We start from the raw sequence: 20338 nt of genomic DNA on the forward strand, positions 1-20338 counted from the left end.
AAATTATAGAACTCTTAGTGATCATGAATATTTGGGTAGTGAACCCCCACCAGCTCTGCATTATAGAAGAAGAGTCAGACAACCTGGGCTCGAATCCTAGTTCTGCCATTTACCACCTGCCACTCAGTATGGTGGGCAAGTCACTTAATCCCTCAGGCCTCAGTGTTTTCATCTGTGAAATGAGGAGGTTGAACTCAATGGTTTCTAAGGACCCTCCCAGATCCAGATCTCTGACTGCATGAGTACTTAACCTGGAACAGAGGAGAATTGAGAAAAGGAACTAAAAGCACTATTTTTATTCTTATCTATGTTTGGCATGTAAAGGCTAAATTGTGTTAAAAGCATAGAGAATAAAGTTTAGGACATGAAGTGATACTTCTTTTTAATGCTAAAGTCAACATTTATTAGCATTAATTCCATCAATGAAATATATGTCAAATAGCTTTTTATATGACCATGAATTCTTTATAAATAAGCAGGTACAGAAAAGTTATATATCCAGTCATTACTAGGATTTGGTTATAAATGACCCTATACTACAAAAAACACAACAATATTGCCCATATTTGATTCCAAATAATATTGCCCAATATAGATTCCTGTCCCTAAGTGTTTTTATAAAGAGGTTACATAACAATTTACTTATTTGTTTTTTTTAATATAGCAAAGACTTCTGGGTTCATATCAAAATCTAAAAAAATTACAGATGCATATATGAATCAGATTTACACAACACACACTAAGCAAAATAAAAATAAAGCAATCTAAGTATAATATATATTTTACTGAGATACAGAGTAAATAATTTTTCCAACCCAGTAGCAGAACTGCAAATAAAACAGGCTCCTTGACCCTCTCTACCTATTAGCTACCAGGAAATATTTATATGAATACATGAACATAGTATTCAAATTATTCTAAATTTTTGGAAAATTCATATTCATTATACTTTCCACCCAACCAAAAGTTGAGGGCTAGCTTTTAATTTGAGACATCAATAATATAGTTCAGTATCTGTCAACTGAAAGACTTTAATCTGTGTACTCAGACTGATAGATTTCTACACATTTAAGCTGGCTGGCAGACACACACACATGCTGCTAGTGGATTTGAATTTTTTTTCAAGAATGGTTACCCTACTGACATTGGAGCTTAATTCTTACATCGCTAGAGTTATTGAGACTTTGGTCATACCAACAACCCCTTCAGCAAACATCTTGACCCAAGCTATCAGATAGGAGTTTTATGAGATTGATTATAGGAGATGGAATAAAATAACTACTGTGAGGTACCTCTGGTGAAGTTTCACTTCAAGGGTATCCTTCTACTTCAGAGCCTAGATTAGAAGTACCTTAGTTCCAGAGGAACCATTTCATAAAAGATATTGCTATAACATGAGAGAACAATTCTCCATTTGTAACTATTTCAAACATAAGTTTATATAGTCTATAAAACTATAGAAACAGAAAATATACAAATACATATGTTGGAGAATATTATTTAAACACAATTATCTCATTCTTAGAGGCACTGGTAACAATATTTTTTTTTTCATCTTTTTCAGATATTTGTATTTGATTTTACTTTTTTTTTTTAAAAACACTTTCAGGTTACTTGAAGAGTTATACTATTAAATTGGCCTTTTTATAGTAGTTACACATTTTCTATTAAAATATTTTATATATTAACACAAGGAATGAAAAAATTTTAAATCTTACTTATATTTCAGAGAGAAATACAAACCTACTGATGCCTGTATTTACTTGTATTAGGTTCAGGAGTCAAACTCAATTTGTTTCCAGGATTTAGAAGAATTTTTTTTATACTGTTCCAGTTCCTAAAACATAAAAAATTTTATAAACAACTTTTCAAATTCTTTACATTGAGCACTTTCAAAAAAATACCTTTCCCACTTTAGACTAATAAAACACTATATCCTGAGTGTCATGAATTTTTGGCAATAATCCTAAGGTTTTGTTTTCCATTAATGGACTGGTTTAACAAAGCTCTTTTGTCCCCTTTAAACTTTGACAAAATAGGTTACAGGCTGGATTTAGGGTTAGGGGTACTACAGTTTAGGTAGGTACAACTTGCAAGCAACACTGCAATACAAATTATATACAAGTATTCTCATTCTGGATCCTAGGACAAACTTAAAAAAAAATGACCCTGTAGGAAAGAACATAAATTGTGTTCTCTCACTATCAGAATTCAAGTTCACATCCTCTATGAGAATAATATTCAGTTTCTTGTTACCAGACAATTACAGATGATTTCTGTTATACCTGTAACCTAAGTTAAACTTTAACTATATAAGAACTTTGCAGAGATCTTGTAAACTAACAAATCTCAAAGTCTCTTATGGCTTACCATTTTAATTAAGTCAGGTAATTTTAGGTCATCTGATATCTACTGTTTACCATTTCAAAGACCAAGTCCATAAAGTGTAAACAATAACTCAAAATTTTGACCTTATGAAAACTAAGTGTTCAGGGTTTTACTAATACTAACAACCCTCCTTTGAGATGCCTTCTTATTAGAATATTTCACAAATTGTCAACTGAGATTAAGACAAAAAAAAACAATTCACAATTGGTCCTCCAGAAAGTCAAGTCATTCTAAGAAGGGAATGAAGACTATTTGGGGTCCTTCTCAAATTCTTCGTATTGTATTTTCTATTAATGATAATGGTTGCATCAATGAACCATCAGATGCTGAAAATTCTATTGGAGTTAACTCAGGAAATTTCAGTCCTATTTTAAAAGGCCTGAGAGGTAGGAAGACTGTCTTGTATCCAGCTACATTCATCGCTACAGGTACAAGTTTTGTGAGAGCTACTTTGGAGTAACTAAGAAAGCCAGGAGACAGTAAGAGAGCTGCTGAGTCTTAATCTTGGCTATTGATGTACCTTGTTGTTGTTGTCTGTCCTTTTTTTTTTTTGTTAATAGGATTTGTGGAAAAGCAAGTTTAATGATCTCCCCCGCCCAATTTATTTATTTATTTTTAGTTTTCAACATTCATTTCCACAAGATTTAGAGTTCCAAATTTTTCCCCCATCCCTGTCCTCCTCCCAGCCCATGATGGCCTGCATTCTGATTCCTCTTTCCCCTGATCTGCCCTCCCTTCTATTCCCCCCCCCCCCCACTGCCCTTATCCCCTTCCCCTTCTATCTTCCTGTAGGGTAAGACAGATTTCTATATCCCTTTGCTTGTGTATCTTATTTCCCAGTTGCATGCAGAAACAATTTCTAACCTTCATTTCTAAAACTTCGAGTTCCAAATTCTCTCCCCTCCTCCCTCCCCACCCACCCTCATTGAGAAGGCAAGCAATTCGACATAGGCCATACATGTGGAGTCATGCAGAACGTTTCCATAACAGTCATGTTGTGAAAGACTAACTATATTTCTCTCTATCCTCTCTGGATCCATCTATTCTATTCTCTCCTTTGTCTCCATCCCTTCTCAAAAGTGTTTACTTCTGATTACCCCTCCCCCAATCTGCCCTCCCTTCTATCACCCCTCCATCTCATCCCCCTCCCCCCCATTTTCCTGTAGGGTAAGACAGATTTCCATACCCAATTGGGTGTGTATCTTATTCCCTCCTTAAGCTGATGAGAGTACAATTCACTCATTCCTTCTCACCTCCCCCCACCTTCCCTCCACTATAAAAGGTTTTTCTTGCCTCTTTTATGTGAGATAATTTACCCCATTCTGCCTTTCCCTTTCTCCTTCTCCCAGTACATTCCTCTCTCACCCCTTAGATATCACTCCTTCATATTCAACTCACCCTGTACTCTCTGTCTACATATATTCCCTCCAACTATCCTAATAATGAGAAAGGTCTCATGAGTTACAAATATCATCTCTCCACATAGGAATGTAAACAGTTCAACTTTAATAAGTCCCTTATGATAGAAAGTCATAAAAATTGGTGTGGGGGTGGGGTACCACCACCTAGCCCTGGTGTCCTTTTTTTTTATTTTAAGAAAATTACTTTTGGGATGGCCGTCCTTGCTGCTGGGGGCGTTGCGCCCCAGCCCCCCACCCACCCCCACACCTCCTCTGCTGCTGCCTGGGCAGGGGAAAGGGGGGGGGGCACGGTGCCAGTAATTATTAAACATGAATTCAATTAAAAAAAATAAGTCCCTTATGATTTCTCTTTCCTGTTTACCTTTCCATGCTTCTCTTGAGTCTTATATTTGAAAGTCATTTTTTCTATTTAGCTCTGGCTTCTCAAGAATGCGTTAAATTCCTCTACGTCATTGACTATCAATTTTTCCCCTCATTTATTACACTCAGTTTTGCTGGGTAGGTGATTCTTGCTTTTAGTCCTAGCTCCTTTGACCTCCAGAATGTCATATTCCAAGCCCTCCGATCCTGTCCTTTGTTTTTGAAGAAGACCAATGACATCGTGAGGGTGATGCCGTGACTTGTGTGTGATTTAAGTGAGGCAGGGCTGTGCCCTAGTAGAATGTAAGCTCATAGAGGGCAAGGAATCTTTTGTTTTTATCTCGGCATCCCCAGAACCCAAGGCAGTGCCTTGCACAAAGTAGACACAATAACAACTACTTTAATTCTTGTTCAAATAGTAGTTTATTTGTAAAGGATGCAGAAACAGATTCTTGCTTCACATTTAGTTAAAAACACTGAGCTGAGGTTCAGTAATGGCTATTATGAATATTCTTCCCCAAGTACATTTCTGAAAGTAAAGTGCCCTAGAAACAAAGAAACTACAAATGAGTTGACTTTTTTTAAATTTGGGGACTTAGGAAGACACATGAGGCTCATTCACCTTTGGCAAAATAACCCTGATGAATAAATGCTTTAGAATACTTTCTTCAGACTTTAAAACTGCCTCAAAAGATTCTTTTGACACCAAAAATAGAGGAAACAAATTAGTTGTGTCATCCAAACTAAATGCCTTAAGCACTAACATTCCTTTAAAGTTAAGAATTACTTTAACCTTCAAAATTGAAAAAAAAAATAGTAGACCATTGACCAGGCTCTTTCCTTCTTTCTTTTTTTTGGTGAGGCAGTCGGGGTTAAGTGACTTGCCCAAGGTCACACAGCTAGTAAGTGTTAAGTGTCTGAGGCTGGATTTGAACTCAGGTCCACCTGACTCCAAGGCCAGAGCTCTATTCACTGCGCCACCTAGCTGCCCCCTGGCCAGGCTCTTTCTCAGGGCCCAAGTAAAGTCTGATGGCAGAGAAACTCTGGAGAGGTTCCAGAGCAAAGCCGGCAAAATAATGAGACTTTGAGAAGAAAGAACAAATGAGGTAGAGCTAAAGGCATTAGGTTCATCTATCTGCAGATGAGAATGCAGAAAGGTTCTTAGTAACAATCTTGCTCTAGGTGAAGCACTAATTTCACAGAGAGTAAAGAGGTCCTCCAAAATCACTGTGAGTAGAACTAAAGAAAATGGATTTGTGGGAAACCATTGCTAGAGGGGATTTAGGAAAATTGTCCACACAACTTCCTAATCATAAAGGTGCTGACCTGTGATACTGAGGAATCACAGGATCTCAGGGCTGGCTGGGACCTCAGAGGCCTAAGCTAAATCCTCCTGTGGTTCAGTCATGTCTGACTCTTTTTGACCCCATCTGGGGTCTTCTTGGCAAAGATACTAGAGTAGTTTGCCATTTCCTTCTCCAGCTCATTTTACAGATAAGGAAACTGAGGTAAAGACGGTTAAGTGACTTGCTCAGGGTCATAAGGCCAGGAAATGTCTGAGGCCAGATTTGAACTCATGAACATGAGTCTTCATGACTCCAGGTTGAGTGCTGTTGTATGCACTGTGCCTCCTAGAGGCCCCAAGCTAATTCCTACACCATTTCTAATATATTCAGTTCTACTTCTTGAGCTGATTACTTTTCTCCCCAGTTGTTCATGTGTGTGACCTTGGAGTTAAAGACCTTTGACTCCTCCTTCTCCCCACATGGCTGCCAATGAGCCAACTTTCTCAATATCTCTTGCATCAGTCCCCTTCTTACTAGATCCACAATGCCCATGTTAGTTCAGGTTTCCATTACCTTTTTGCCTAGTCTATCAAAACAGTTTTCCAACAAGTCTTCCCATTTATACTTTTTTTTCCTTCTACCCTCTTGTCAGTCAATGAACATTTGTTAACTACTCACTATATGCTCAGCACCATGCTAAGCCCTGGGGATACAAATACATAAAAGATGACAGTCTCTCCCCCATGGGGAAAGACAACACATAAAAGGAAGCTAAAAAGAGGGTAGGGAGTTGATGGAGTCTAGTCCAAAGAAATGCAGCTGGGTAGGAAATGGAAAGAAAGAAGGCTGCCCTCTTTATAGAGTTCTTTGCTCTGCTCTCCAGACAAGACAGAAACAGGGTACTGACATAATCTATCCTACACACCAGGTAAATTTTCTTGGTATAATGATTATTCCATTATAGAACTCTATACTACTTCACATTGTGGAATAATTCTTACTCTATTATCAAATACCATCATAGCTTCTCTACAGCTCACTGAATAGAGACCAAAGTCCTTGGACCAACAATGGAGGTCCTCTACAATCTGACCTCAACTCACCCCTTCTAACCATATCTCACACTACCACCAGTGCTTCATGGCCTGTTGTGTCATTCTCCCCTGATTACATCATGCTGTCCTGTATCTGGACCTGGGTTCATGCCATTCTCTATGATCATGACATTGTTCTCTACCGTTTCCCATATTAATACCCTATCTATTCTTAGAGGCCCAGATCAAATGACTGCTTTCCCATGAAGTGTCCTTCCCTAATACTTCTATTGGAAGTGATTTCTTTCTCATTTGATCTCATAGCAATTTACATACCTCTTACGTACTTGTCACTTTCTAATTTGTGTTTCTCTGAATACTGTGGTTATTTTATCTCCCCTTCTGAAGTTTAAGCTCCTGGAGGGCAGAGCCTATATCTCTCATTTGTCTTTCCATCTCCCCCACTGCCCAGCAAGCTTGGCTCCCAGGAGATGGTTAATAACACTTTGTTGGATGCATGAATATTTGTGCTACAAACAAGGGGAGCTCATGAAGTAGATCCCCTCTACCCCCATCATTTTCCTAATATTCTAATGACCTGCAACCCCCAGAAATTCTCAAGTGCTCTATCCATGACCATACCTTACAAATAAAGATTCAAAAGTTTTGATGGAGGAAAGAGGCAGGGGTAAAGGCAGCACTCCAGGCTCTACATTCTTTTCCTACACTCAAGGCATTTCTTTTCAGAGACAGCCTGGGCTCCAAATCTGTTTTATCTTCCACTTCATATTGCCTGAGAATTTGATTTTTAGCATTTATACTCATTAGAACAGAATCCTCCTACATTTGAACACGAGGATCATAGGCCTAGAGCCAGATTCGACATTAAAGGCCATTGAGTCTAACCCCCACATTTTACAGAGGAAGAGCTGAGTCCAAAAGAGGTTAAATTATTTGCCCAGGGGCACCCAGCTAATGCATGTTTGTGCCAGAATCTTAACTCAGTTCTTCCTGACTCCAAGCTCAGCATCGCTGCTTCTCAATAAAATGGATAGTTGGTATGATGGTGTTGTATCCATTCTTCTTCAGAGCCAAAGGCAGAAAAGGAAGTTTTTGTGTAGAGCAGAAGCTGGGGATAGGGATCCCCAAACTATACAATGTTCAGGCCCAATCAAGAGATGATGTAGCACTGTAGTTCAATGCAAAAAAAACCCCAAAAACCAAAAACTATCTCTCCTCCTACAAAGCCCAAGGAAATCAGAAAAAGCCCTGTTACATGAAAGTAAATTGACACCAAGTTTGTAAGATGTGTTAGAAATCAAAATGCAATATTTCAGTTTTTAACATGAAAGCAATGATGTATTTTAAGAGACATATGTCTAATCGACGGAGTATCAGTATTTAAAAGAAGGAAAAATGAGCTTCTCTAAGCAATTAAGTGTTGCTCCTGTAAAAACGACCCACTTTCAGGTAATTATGGAAAATTTTTGACATTTTAAAGTTGAATGTAGCTAGAGAATTGTTTTTTTCCAGGTGAAGCTTATCACAGTGCTTTTTAGATCAAATAAAAATGTTATTTTCAATGAAGATGGTATGTTTAGCAATAATCAAGTAATAAATAAACTTAGAAAGTCACTCTGAGGAAATACGTGCAAATAACTAGGTATATTTTTTTCCAGATAAAAATCCACATCTAAGTCAATGAATTTGTTATGCACTCTGTATAAAGAACACAGGCCTGGTCTACAAAAACCCATAAAAGTGGAAATGTGTTTTTCCCAAGACATCTAAAAAAACAAGCAACCATTAGAAAATCATTTTAATAACTTGTTAATGGTACAAAAATCTATAAAGTATTTTTGTATATCAAAATCCTTTCTAATATCAATCAATTCAGCTTGAAGCTAAGGATATGAAGCTACTGCGAGGAAATAAAAAAGTATATGAATGCGTTTGGGATAATTCTTATCTTTAAACCAAATAAATAATACCAACTTGTAATTTTTAAAGTACCTTTAAAGCAGAAATATACAAATTACACCAAGGAGGCACCTGGATATTTAAAACATATGACTCAAGTGTAATATAGCTATAGGTTGGCCACTGTGAAAAAGGCTTCCAGAGGGAATTTTTACTTTTCAGGCAGGCCAAAAAAAAAAAATCTGTCATTGCTTGGAAAAATGGTCTCCAACTACGGCTGTTTCTACTGATGGTGTTACCTATCCTTGCAGTGATAATGACGAGTCTGAAAGGCAGCACCAGAGTTAGAGTCTTTCCTTTTCCCATCTAAGTTGAAATTACTAATTGCCTGCAGCCTGATTTGGTTAGCTTAAACTGATTTCCTTAGAGTAGTTGAACATTATGTTTAAAATTAAACGGTCTCATATAAACGGTCTTGTATAAATCATAACGATTAGAAATCCTTTTGTCCTTTAGTGACAGTTAATTCAATTATATAAGAAAATATGATGACACTAATGATTGTGTACCATAATCAGATACTCACATAGGTAGGTAGAGTTTATTATTGACTACTAGATATATAGTCTAAGACAACTTCCAACTCAGCTAGTCTCTAGAGCCAAGTGAGAGAGAGAGTTAATTGGAGGTCTTGGGGTCACTTAAAGTCATCTGCACCATTTTCCTAATGTTGACTTTCACCCTGGTTTATCTAAAGAAACTTCATTACAAAAAGTTCTACATATGGATAGAATGCTTTTAATATTACATCTAAATGATCCAGTTTAATATAATTCTACCTAAAAATTGTCTTGTTCCATGGGTCCTGAGAGGTATTTAGATAATACTGGAAAAGGTTGTCTGATAACAAGCCAGGATACAACTGTCTTCAAGTAACTCTTGGAACAGTAATTCTTTGCTTTGCCTGGCTCTGTTTAGCTGAATATCAAGTAATTACTTGCTTAGGATTTAGAATGGTTATCTCATGATCACCTGCACAGTTAAAAATTCAGTCTGGTGATTTCATTAAACTGATAAGGTACCTAATAAAATATGAGTAGTCATAAAAAGCCAAAAGTTCTCTGTCATAAAGTGCTCACCAAGTCACCTGTATTTCATGTTTAATATCACATCTCAGTCATTTCAAATTAGCACAGTCTTGGGCCTCAACTAACTTTACCACATACAAATCTTTTCTAATATTTAATAACGCCGAGACTTACTGAGCATTACAGGGCACCACAAAAAGGCCTCTGTAACATCTTTAATTCTTTAAGTAGAAGACTTTGCAGAGGAGTCTTGAGAACAGCAAAGGAGCCAGGAGGAATTCTGAATTCACCAGTGCAATGTGAATTCCCTAACCCACCTTGACTGAGATGATCTTAATTTTGTTTCTTAAGCAGAGAGGTAAAATTCACTACCAAACTCTAATAACAAATGGATTCTAAAAACCTGGTGAATTTGGGAGTCACTGTTTTGGTAGAAGTTCCTACGAAATAAAGCAAATGGACAAGGCAGTACCTGGTCTTTCTGTGCTCGCATCTCATCAACTTCACTTTCTGCATACTGGGGGTCTCGGGCTGGGTCTCTGGTCTCTTTGGATGTACTGGCACTCTGAAATGAAAAGATTTTACACAGAAGGAGTAAAAGGATGCTTACAACAAGTCCACGCTACTATTTCAAGACTATTCTCTAATAGTGCCAACTGTCTGGGTTTCAGAGAATAAAAAAAGTTCATACCTTTGGTGGAAAGACTTTTTCATATACTTTTTTCCACAGCTCCATTGGTGTTTGTGCATGAAGCTTTCCAATGTCATTCTCAGAGAGAGGAGGAGACCCTAATGAGTAAAGTTTGACTCCAAATTATAAAAGTATACTAGAAAACTGCACGTTATAACAATGTAATAACAAATAAAACCTCACCCGTTTGTTTATTCCCATTCCTAAAAACTGTAAAATTCTTCCTTTTCAGTCACCAAATCTGCTAAGCTACCTCCTTCCTTTTTTTTAACATCTTCCGACCTTCTGAATCACTATCAAAAACTTTTCGTTTAAAGTCAAGTCACTTTTAAGCTAGTGGGGGTGGAAGCGGAGCAAGAACAGCTGAGGTAGAAGATGTCAGTCACCACTCAGAACATGGAAAATCCGAAATAATTCAAAACACCCTTTCTAGTACCCTGGGGCTCTGGAAGAGACAGTCAGGCAGAATGAGGGGAAGGGAAGAATACGCGCACAGTTTCAGTGGAATGTGGCTTAGGAGTAGGAATGTGTCTGCTACATGATGGCTCATCTTCAAAACATCAATATGCCCAGTATGTATAACATTGATACTTGTGAAATTATTGTAACAATGATAATGAAAACCTGTAAAATGTTGGTGTTGGAGCTTTATATGAACATGGGTGAGGTTGAAATCAATAAGCAATTAAAAAATATTGAACAATCTTAGTAAGTTCACCAACCTATTTGACTTAAAGAATCCAATCCTGCTGAGATAAACAGTGGTTTATTCTGGTCCACAGATATGGATTTGCTACATGGATAAGAAGGAAAAAGAATCCAATTTATTTTAGCACCTGCCACAAATGCTCTCATCATAAAGGCTAGAGCTAAGTTTTATATATAGAGATTGTGAAACCTGGTGAAAACACTCTCCTCAAATGACTATTAACTCAAATGAAACCTAATATTAAAAGTGCTTCCTTGAGAAGAAATTTTCCAGGGAAAAACAGAGATCGAATTTACTTATTATTTCTGTTATAATACTGGATTTGGACTAATAAAGGTGATTATTAAATATATTCTCTGCACCTTAAAAATCAATGTAAGACATTGACCATGCAGGAAAAGATTACAGATTTTTGTAAAATGTGAGGAAAACAGGAAACCAAGGAAATGAATAAGATATGAACATTATTTTACTCTATCTTTCAATGAAAAATGATTAATCACACTTTATCTGTAAAAATCTATAAACTACTAAATATAAAAAAGCAAATGAAATGATCTCTTGAGTAACTATCTGAGACATTTTCCTTTTCGTGAAAATCTAGACACAGAAAATAGCTAATAGTGACAATTACATGAGAAGACGGTCCTAATTGTCTTTTATTACATTACCTTTTGTCAATGCCAAATGCTAACTGATTGATAACTCCACGTATTTTCAGTAGGAGAGCTTCTGATTTACTGGCAAACTACGGAAATGAGGAGAGTAAATGATACATTGTACCTTCTCATCAGAGAAACAGAAAAAATAAAAACATTTTAATCGGACAATCACCATTTACCTAAAAGCTAGCTATGTCTTTTCAAACAAAGCAAAAAGGAAGAAATTAAAGAAAAAAGATTTGACATTTTCCTTAGCCAAACTTCTTGAGTATGTATATAAACATGGAAGAGTCCGCCATTCTGGAATTGTCATTTCAGTCACTCCCACACACATGGATCATGACGTGAACCCTGTCAGCATCATTTAAAAAATGAGATGTGCACACATACATATATCTGTATATGTGTGTATGTACGCACACATACACTCACCCCTTGATATTCCGCCTCATTATCACCTTCTGTTCCTCTGACTGGAGTGTGGCACCACACTCTCCAAACCCTCCACCTAAGGAGTGAGCTCAGCCCAGACATATCCTCATTTCTCACCCGGCTGGACTACTCTGGAACTTCTCTGACTTCTTAACCATGCCCCTCATTGGCTACTTTCTCTTCCCTTCCCCTTGAGCTTCCTTTTGTGCATTATCTTCTTTCATTAGATTATAAGCTCCTTGAGTGCAGGGGCTTGCTTTTTTTTTTTTTTTTTTTGTATCTCCAATGCTTAGCACAATGCCTGGCACATGTTAGGTGCTTAATAAATGTTTACTGACCACCTACACACACACCAGCAATGGCCACCACAAGGATATTTTCCCAAACTTAATCAGTGAATGGGCACATAGACCTAGTCCAAGCTCAAAGAGTACAAGTTATAACATTCTTGGAACTCCGTGACAGTTAACCTTTATTCAGGCTTCTGGCAATCAGTTTGAAAATTCTCAGTAGTAGAAACATCCTGAGTAGATATGAGTTTTGGAAACGGCCAAAAGTCACCTGGAGTCAACTCCGGTGAATACAGGGTCTGACAAAGCCTAGTAACAACAATTTGAGTTGAAAACAAAGTTTTATGACTAGTCATTCAGTTTATTAAGCATCAGCTCTCTGCCAGGCATGTGCTAAACATTGGGGATTCAAGGAAAAATAATAAAGTCTCTGTCTTCAAAGTCATTTATGGAAGAGCAAATTCAGGTCCCTGGAAAGTGAAATGACTTACCCAAGGAGATACATTAAGCTAAGCACACAGTTCCTCTCCTAGTCAGGGGGGGGGGGGGGGGGGGCGTAGATAGTCGGGATAGGAACAACATGTCCACAAGGTACAGGGTAGGTCCTTTAGGAGATGACACTGAAGCTAAACTTTGGAAGCACCTAAGGGATTTAGAGCTGAGAAGAGACTGAATTCCAGATATCACAGACAACCCTATTCAAAAGCATGGAGATGGGAAATGCCATGTCATGTATGGGAAAGAAAAACAGGCCAGTCTACATGGAACATAGAATGCATGAAAGAGAATGTGAAATAAGGGAACATGGAATAAGCTTGTAGAGGAAGGCTGAATGCCAAACTGGGCAGAGCATTAAAATCCAACGATAAAGTATGAGACACTTTCTTGTGTGACTTGTAAACTGGTTCTAAAGGCAGTTCCAAAAACGCAAGTTCTAGGAATGTTTTGAGCAATAATAGTGCCACGAAAACAAGTTTATAGCCCCCTTAAGTGGCTGAGTTAAATGCTAACTTCCATGTGGATGAGAAAGTTCCAGTATGTTTGTCCAAATGACTTTACATTACAGGCAATCCTTACATCTTAATTCAAGGCATATACAAATAACAACATCTTGAGTGTCAGACTACAAATAAAATGTTTTAAAACTCTAACTCTGATTGAAACAGACTGACTTTATTGCTATTAGAATCAAATTTTTTTTAAAAAACGGTGTATTTCCTATTTAGATTATCTGCATTCTGCAACCTCCACAAAAGTTGTACTACAGCTAATTTTGTTCTTTGCACAGTCTCTGAAAGGTTGGCTGTGGTACTTCGGAAAGGGTGTAAACCTGGAAGGACAAGAACTGTGTTCTTAACTTAATGTGTCTCCTCGGGCGAGTCACCTCACTTCCGGGGGCCTGAATTCTCTCTTCTGTAAAATACGGAGGGTAAGACTAGAGGCACTGCTAGAGAGCTCCATTTGCCCTCTAAATCTATAATCCTAAAATTTTGAGATGGGAGCAGAGATAGGCTCACTGAGAGAACTGGCCTCAGGCTAAGAGAGACAGTAACCCGATCCCTCAGCCCAAGAAAGAGCAGCCACAGATAATGGAACCATGGGGCCAGAGAATTCTAGAGCTCCACTATCTTGGATGGAAGGAGTTCCAGTGCATGGTGATGCCAAGATCTAGCCTCTGAGCGTGAACGATGGGCCTCAGATATTACCTCTCCAGCAGGCTCAAGTTCAAGAGATCCAGAATCCAGCCTGGATCCTCCAGGGAAAAGAAGAAGACCATACATGCCTCCCCTCTACCCTCTACAATTCTTCTCCTTTCCCCTCACCCTCCATGTAGGAACAGCTGCCAGGAACTATAGCCATGACAACATAAGCTACTCAGATTTTGGCCTCTTATTAACCACAGAATCATTTGCATGGGAAGGGGGCTGGCTGCCTATCTAATAACCCCAACCACGTTTTCCTCCCCAAAGAGCCCATACCTTCAGGACAGTATATAAGGATGACTTTTCTATATAGATGGGTCTTTGAGGTGAAAGAAAGCCCCATTGAAATGTCATGGAGTTGTCCCACTTGCAAGCACAGTTTTGCTTCCCTGACAAAGGAAGTCCAAATCACAAGAGAGTGCCATAGGTTTGAAGGATCTGGGGACCCTTGGGAAAATGGGGCTCTCTGGAAGAGGAGAATTTTGTTGACTATTTATGGGCTCCAGTCAGTCATTTGCATTTTTTCTGTGGGGGGAATGGGAATAAAGGTCATTGTGTACCTAAAAAAAGGTTCTAATCTGGGGCCTCATCATGTTACAAGGACAACCCTAGATTTTTTTTCTTCTCTCTCTTTTATTTTGGTAGCTGGAATAAATGTGATCCAAGTAGCAAGTAAAACAGAAGTATCAGTGAAGTTCAGCATCAACTCTTATTTACGTATAAACAACTACAGATCACCTTCTTCTCCCTAACCACCAAACACAATGGGAGGAGGTAAATAACACCAGACACTGAGAGAGCTGGTGACCCTTCAGCACAAAAGATATGGCATCTGCAGAGTGTGGGAATTACTTGGCCTCATCCAAGAGCTCTGGCCACTGCAACTTCTAATTCTTCTACACCCATGGTCATCCCCACCCTGTTCACGCCAGCCAACACTGGATTTTCAGACCGTGCCAATGGATCACAGGCTCTGTCAGCTTCTACCAAACAGAGAGACTCCAAATATGGTCTTGGCAAGAGACTAGGCCTGTTGCCCAGGTTCCATTCAGCTAATGACGCTTCATCATTAGTAGGTCAATCATTGAATGACGAATTCTTTGGCCATAAAAAAAAAAAGGAAAAATGCAAACAGGCTAAAATTTTATGCTGTTATTTCCCCAAGGGAACATCCTGGAATCACTAGAACCACAGCACAATTTCCCAAAAGCAAATGCTTTCTCGAATTCAACCCTGAGTCTGGCTCCAAGTCCATCTGCAGTATCCATCCAGGATCTGTGACTGATGAACCAGCTCTAAGGGTGAAATGAAAACTGTAGATGAACGAAAGAGAAACATTATCAACAAAAATTTGCATTCAAGAAGTGGCATGAAAGATACTATCCATCCAACTGTTATGATTGGAAAATAAAGCAAGCCAGCTGTATAGCTAGGGTAAGCAACAACAGAGAAATAGCATATTATACCCACATAATATTTAAAAAATACAGAGGAAGGCTTCTAGTAGGTTGGGTGGACCTTCTCTGGAGGATTTACGGGAGGGCATGAACAAGAATCACAGAGGAAGAAAAGGGTGGATTTTGACTGACATTCCTATAAGGAGTCTTCGTGTTGATAAGTTCACCGATCCACTGAAGAAGGGGCATTTTGCAAAGGCATGGTAATGTCTCCCAGGGGATAGGTATCCCATTCACTTTCAGCATTGAAAAAGGAGGAGAGTTATCTTTTGACTGGAACTAAGCTAGGGGCACTACCTAGCAGTTGAAACCAAGAACTAGAGGATTAGTGATCCTTGTCTTGGCCATTGGGTAACATTCATCTATATCTATCTCAGTTTCAAGGGTATTTCATGGAAAGATACATATACAGCATCCTGTTAACCTCACATGTAAAGTAAAATTGAAAATTGTAGCTAAAAAATGAATATGATCTTTGAGAAAACAGATAAGATGATGCTTAGAAAAAAAAGCAAAAAACAAATAAAGTGACTTCATTATTACTTATATTTTAAATACTACCTAGTCCTGAAGGTAGGGAACAGAGCAGGATGCTAAAAGACCAATTATTTAAAACATTTATTCAAAAGACAAAGTATTGAAAACACACTTGAAAATACATCACTCATTCACTACAGAATGCTACTAGATTTTTCTGCACTGCAGTGTTTTAGAAAAATTTCCAGTATGGCAAAACATTCAGCAGGAAAGACAATGACACACAAACTTAGCAATATATTTTTAATGTTTCAAAGTCTATTTGAAACATTAAAAAAATTATGTTTTAGGATTAATAGCTCAGATTCATATATTGCTTTACAGTTTACAGTTTCACAGACCCTCACAACTACTGGGAGATAGGAAGTAAAAATATCATTCCCATTTTATGTATGAGAAAACTGAGGCTCAATGAGTTTAAGTAACTTGTACAAAGCCCCACAGTTCTAAGTGTTAGAGCTGGAGCTTGAGTCCTGGACTCCTGACTCCCAGGTCCAGTGCTCCTTCTATTATCCTATTCTCCCTAAACAATGACACCTGAGACTCACGTAATGCTGACAGAGTACTTTCCATTCATCTCACAATGTGCTTTGCAAATCTCAAAGTTGCTACATAAAAGCTAACTAGCTATTGTCATTATTATTGTCATAATAGGACGGGGGAATAGGCACATTACAACATTCTATGGGGGGAGGTGATTTTAGGGACTTTTAAAAACGTGTTTTTAATATTTTCTATTTTGAATGAATCTTTTAAATAAAACTGTCTTTTAACATTATGGTTGATATATCTCCTGCCTTCAGGGCTAGATATTAAGGATGGGTGAAACTTGTATTAGGAAATAAATGACTGCAACAAACTACCTGTCTTTAAGAACTTGGGTTTATCCCATTCTCCCAACCAGAACCAAGACTATACTAACCATTAGTGAAGCTCCATAATAATGGGAAACAAACCGGAGCGTCTTGCAGATTATTTTTCTCTTCTCAGAGTCAAAATCCTAAAGGAAAGTATATTCACAAAGAGAAAAAAAATGATTAGATTTAGGATTAGATACAAAGAGAAGGAAGATATCAATGATTAAGTAGAGAAGCCGATCATCTCTTCTTTGCTCTGTATTCCGAGGTCTCTTGTAATACCTTGTATTACCTCAGCCTTCCTGACAAGCACACTCTTGCTCTAATTATTTTCAACAAGGCATTAGCAATAGCTCTCTTAAATTTGTTTTCTCAGGCTTTCAGCTAAAGACAATTTATACAAAAGCATACATTTCTGGGATCCCAAATGCTTCAAAAAAAAAGATGGTAGGTGAACCTAATTTTCAACTTTAAAAATAGGACCAGGGAAGTCCCACTGATTGTTTAAAAAATCCAAATTTTACAGTCTTCTCCCAAAGTAATTTGCCCCACCTCATTCCCAACATAACGGCTATTTTTTTGTGGCTCTCTATTCTGCCTTCTTCAGCCATGGATCCTAAATCTATCACTATACCAGGGTCCTTTCTGATTTCATAATTACTCTTACAGTGTTTGACATAGATAAGCATGCATAGCAAAACAAAACTGAAAATGGAAAAGTGAATTACTTACCTGAAAAATATCATATTTACTTCCAATTATCACCAGAGGAATTGGAAATGGGTCAATTAATTCACGATCCTATTAACAAATAAATTTTGTAGAATTCAATTCAGCCTATCAAGTACTTATTGAGCACCTACTATGTTCTCAAAAACAAAAACAATCTTTCCACAACTTGAAAAACTATAAGAACATTAATTTCCATTTACTTTTAAATTATGTTTTGTCCATAAGAGAGAATATAGAACAATCAGACTCTTCAAACTTGACACTGTTTCTTTGAAATAGAGTTCATACCAATATTTGTTTATTGTCACATATTTCAGAGCTTAAAATAGGAAAACTTGACTTCAGCTGTGAACTCAAAAATCTACTTTGTCCTCATTCCTACATCATTGATCCATCTATATTTTTTCTCTCATTCTCCACTTTTTCTTATGAAACATTTCTTCTCGTGGGTTCCATTTTACATTAGCTATTGTTATCATTGTAACATTTGTACTCTATAGATATGAGCCTTATTAAATATATAAAACACACATAAGACAGATTTGCAGCAGATATGGACACTCTTAAATTTTCCAAAAGATTATATTCACAATTGCATTTAAAGGACTTGTATTACCATCACTGCAACTTTATAATTTAATTAGTTGTCAGACTATCAAAAGATAGTGAATATGTGACAGACATCTGATTGAATGCAAAATATATAGTGGAGGTGAAGGCTGTTATAACTCCACTCTTTGCTTAAATTTGTACCTTCATCTAGTCTCTTGCCAGATGAGTTTTATACAGTCTAGTTTTTATCATCATTTTAAAGAGATTATAAAATCAATATCAAACTACTACTTTAACACTCTATTTCTTTTGACTGGTATAACATGCCATAACAATCACAGTAGATGTCTAACAAGAAGACATAAGAATTCTTTTTTATCTTGTTTTTCTCTACTGAGATTTTATTAAGCTGATATAATTTTCCAGTGAACAGGTTTATCTGCATCAAAAGGATTTCACGTCATGCATAAAAATCTAAAGAATTTGTTTGTGAGGTTCACAACTATTATCTTTAACCAGGCCTTCAGGAAAAATCCCTAGAGAAAACTTACAGGATGGTCCTTCTGCATATTACTCCACTTCTTCTGTCTCATTTCAGAAGCTGCTTTAGCATTGGTCTTGCCCAGTTTCACTATGAGTTTATCTACGTGAGTTTTTGTGACTTGCAACAGACTTTCCATGGTTGGCCAAAGGTCATTGGGTTTGGAAAGATCCAAAACGAGAACCAAAGAGAATGTCCTAAAGAAACAAAAGATGTTTCCTTTTTGTTAAGTCCCAAGACAATTCCCATTTCCAGCACTGACCATGTTGAAATGTTCCCTTAAAATACGAAAGAGACTACAGCACAAAAGGCATTGAAGGCAGGGGGTGGAGGGGGTTGGGGGGGGGTGGGGAGCTGCGGGAGAGGAAACCACAACGATTCTAGTTATAAAACTTCACTTGGGGAAGGGTCAGGTTGAGTGAGGGTAGTTTTATTAGTTTAAGTGCTTTTTGTCCCTCTTTGTTCCAACACTTATCTATGCTATTATTAAAATAATACCACTTTTTGAGTGACTGCAGCCAACAAATGCATTCCAGTATTTCTCCCACTTGAAGTATCTCCTGGGTCTTAGGCACTATCTCCTTCCCTCTTTTTCCTGAAATTTTTCATTCCCAGATAGGTATGAGAATGGACATGGCTTCTTTCCCTTTCTCTACAGATAATCACCAGAGGCAGTATATTTCTTAGATGTTTTAAGAAGGGGATTTTTACTAAGCACCACAAGGAAAACTTACAAAAACTTACAAGAAATAGGAAGCTAAAAAGATGTAAAGCTTTATAAGCTGCAAATGTCCTAGTTTTAGAGCTTAAACCACAAGAACTAATGATACAATACTCCTTCTTGGCTCCTACCTATCCTCCTTTCACTACACCTCATTAATTTAATTCAACAAACAGTTAAGTGATTACTATGTATTAGGCCCTGTACTAATGATATACACAGTTAAACATATGTAGGACTTGAAGGAGCAGGGAAGAGAGTAAATCACTGCAGTAAAATTTGAGGAGAAGGAAGAGGAGGAGAGTATCCATAAGTGGGGAGTCTCCTAGATACTGGCTATTTTAGCTCCCTTGCTGTGGTCCCCCTCCCTGAATCTGCTTCCTCAATGCTTTAACCAAAGGTGTAGGTCTCAAGGCAGCCTAGCAATACCTATAATTTTCATCACAAGACCAATAGCTATGGACCTAGTCTCCCCAGGAGCCCAGGTGGTGGAAGTGGGCCATGGCTGTCTAGGAATGCTCTTGTTGTGGAGTATTCTAGGACCTTGCGGGTTCTGGGAGCCTCCCATGGCCTGCAGTAGGGTAGCTGTTCTCTGGGATCTAGGAGCAGTGGTAGTGCCCAGGTCACAGCCATGTCGGGGGTTGAGATCATCAGAGGGAGTCTGTCATCATTTCCGTACTGCTGCTTCTGAGAGTGTTACCTATAAAGAACTTTAAAATGTGCTGCATTCCAAATCCAGTCTGTTAATTGATGTTAGGGAGACATGGGAAGTTCTGAATATGGAAAAATTTCAAGGTCCATCAATATGCCATTAGATGAACCAGGTCAAGCTCTACAAATGAATTCAGAAGACTTCAAAAAGAAGCCCAAGCCGAGGACGCCTTCTGGATCTGACAGCCTGGTGTTTTCTTGTCTGGCAAGAGCGAGAAGCAAGCAGGGGGTAAATTTTGAAAATGC

General features: G+C 37.9%; 1 protein-coding gene across 2 annotated transcripts in view; it reads right to left on the reverse strand.

Annotated features, from left to right (window-relative positions):
- Positions 1 to 424: 424 nt before the first annotated feature.
- The window catches only part of DYNC2LI1 (dynein cytoplasmic 2 light intermediate chain 1), a 44985-nt gene continuing 25071 nt past the window's right edge, over positions 425 to 20338 (reverse strand). Inside the window, exons 6-13 of one of the 2 annotated variants that reach the window (XM_027865635.1) lie at positions 18671 to 18857; positions 17568 to 17636; positions 16901 to 16978; positions 11569 to 11645; positions 10911 to 10981; positions 10189 to 10286; positions 9970 to 10062; positions 425 to 1837 (exon numbers count right to left, since the gene is read on the reverse strand). In XM_027865635.1, the coding sequence (XP_027721436.1) occupies positions 1775 to 1837; positions 9970 to 10062; positions 10189 to 10286; positions 10911 to 10981; positions 11569 to 11645; positions 16901 to 16978; positions 17568 to 17636; positions 18671 to 18857 (736 nt within the window). In that variant the 3' untranslated portion in view covers positions 425 to 1774. Of the gene's footprint in view, positions 1838 to 4573; positions 4715 to 9969; positions 10063 to 10188; positions 10287 to 10910; positions 10982 to 11568; positions 11646 to 16900; positions 16979 to 17567; positions 17637 to 18670; positions 18858 to 20338 lie in introns of those variants that run through there. The other variant, XM_027865636.1, reaches the window with a different exon arrangement.

Source organism: Vombatus ursinus, unplaced genomic scaffold (genome assembly GCF_900497805.2).
Source record: "Vombatus ursinus unplaced genomic scaffold, bare-nosed wombat genome assembly UNPS02014778.1, whole genome shotgun sequence".
Taxonomy (NCBI): Eukaryota; Metazoa; Chordata; class Mammalia; order Diprotodontia; family Vombatidae; genus Vombatus; species Vombatus ursinus.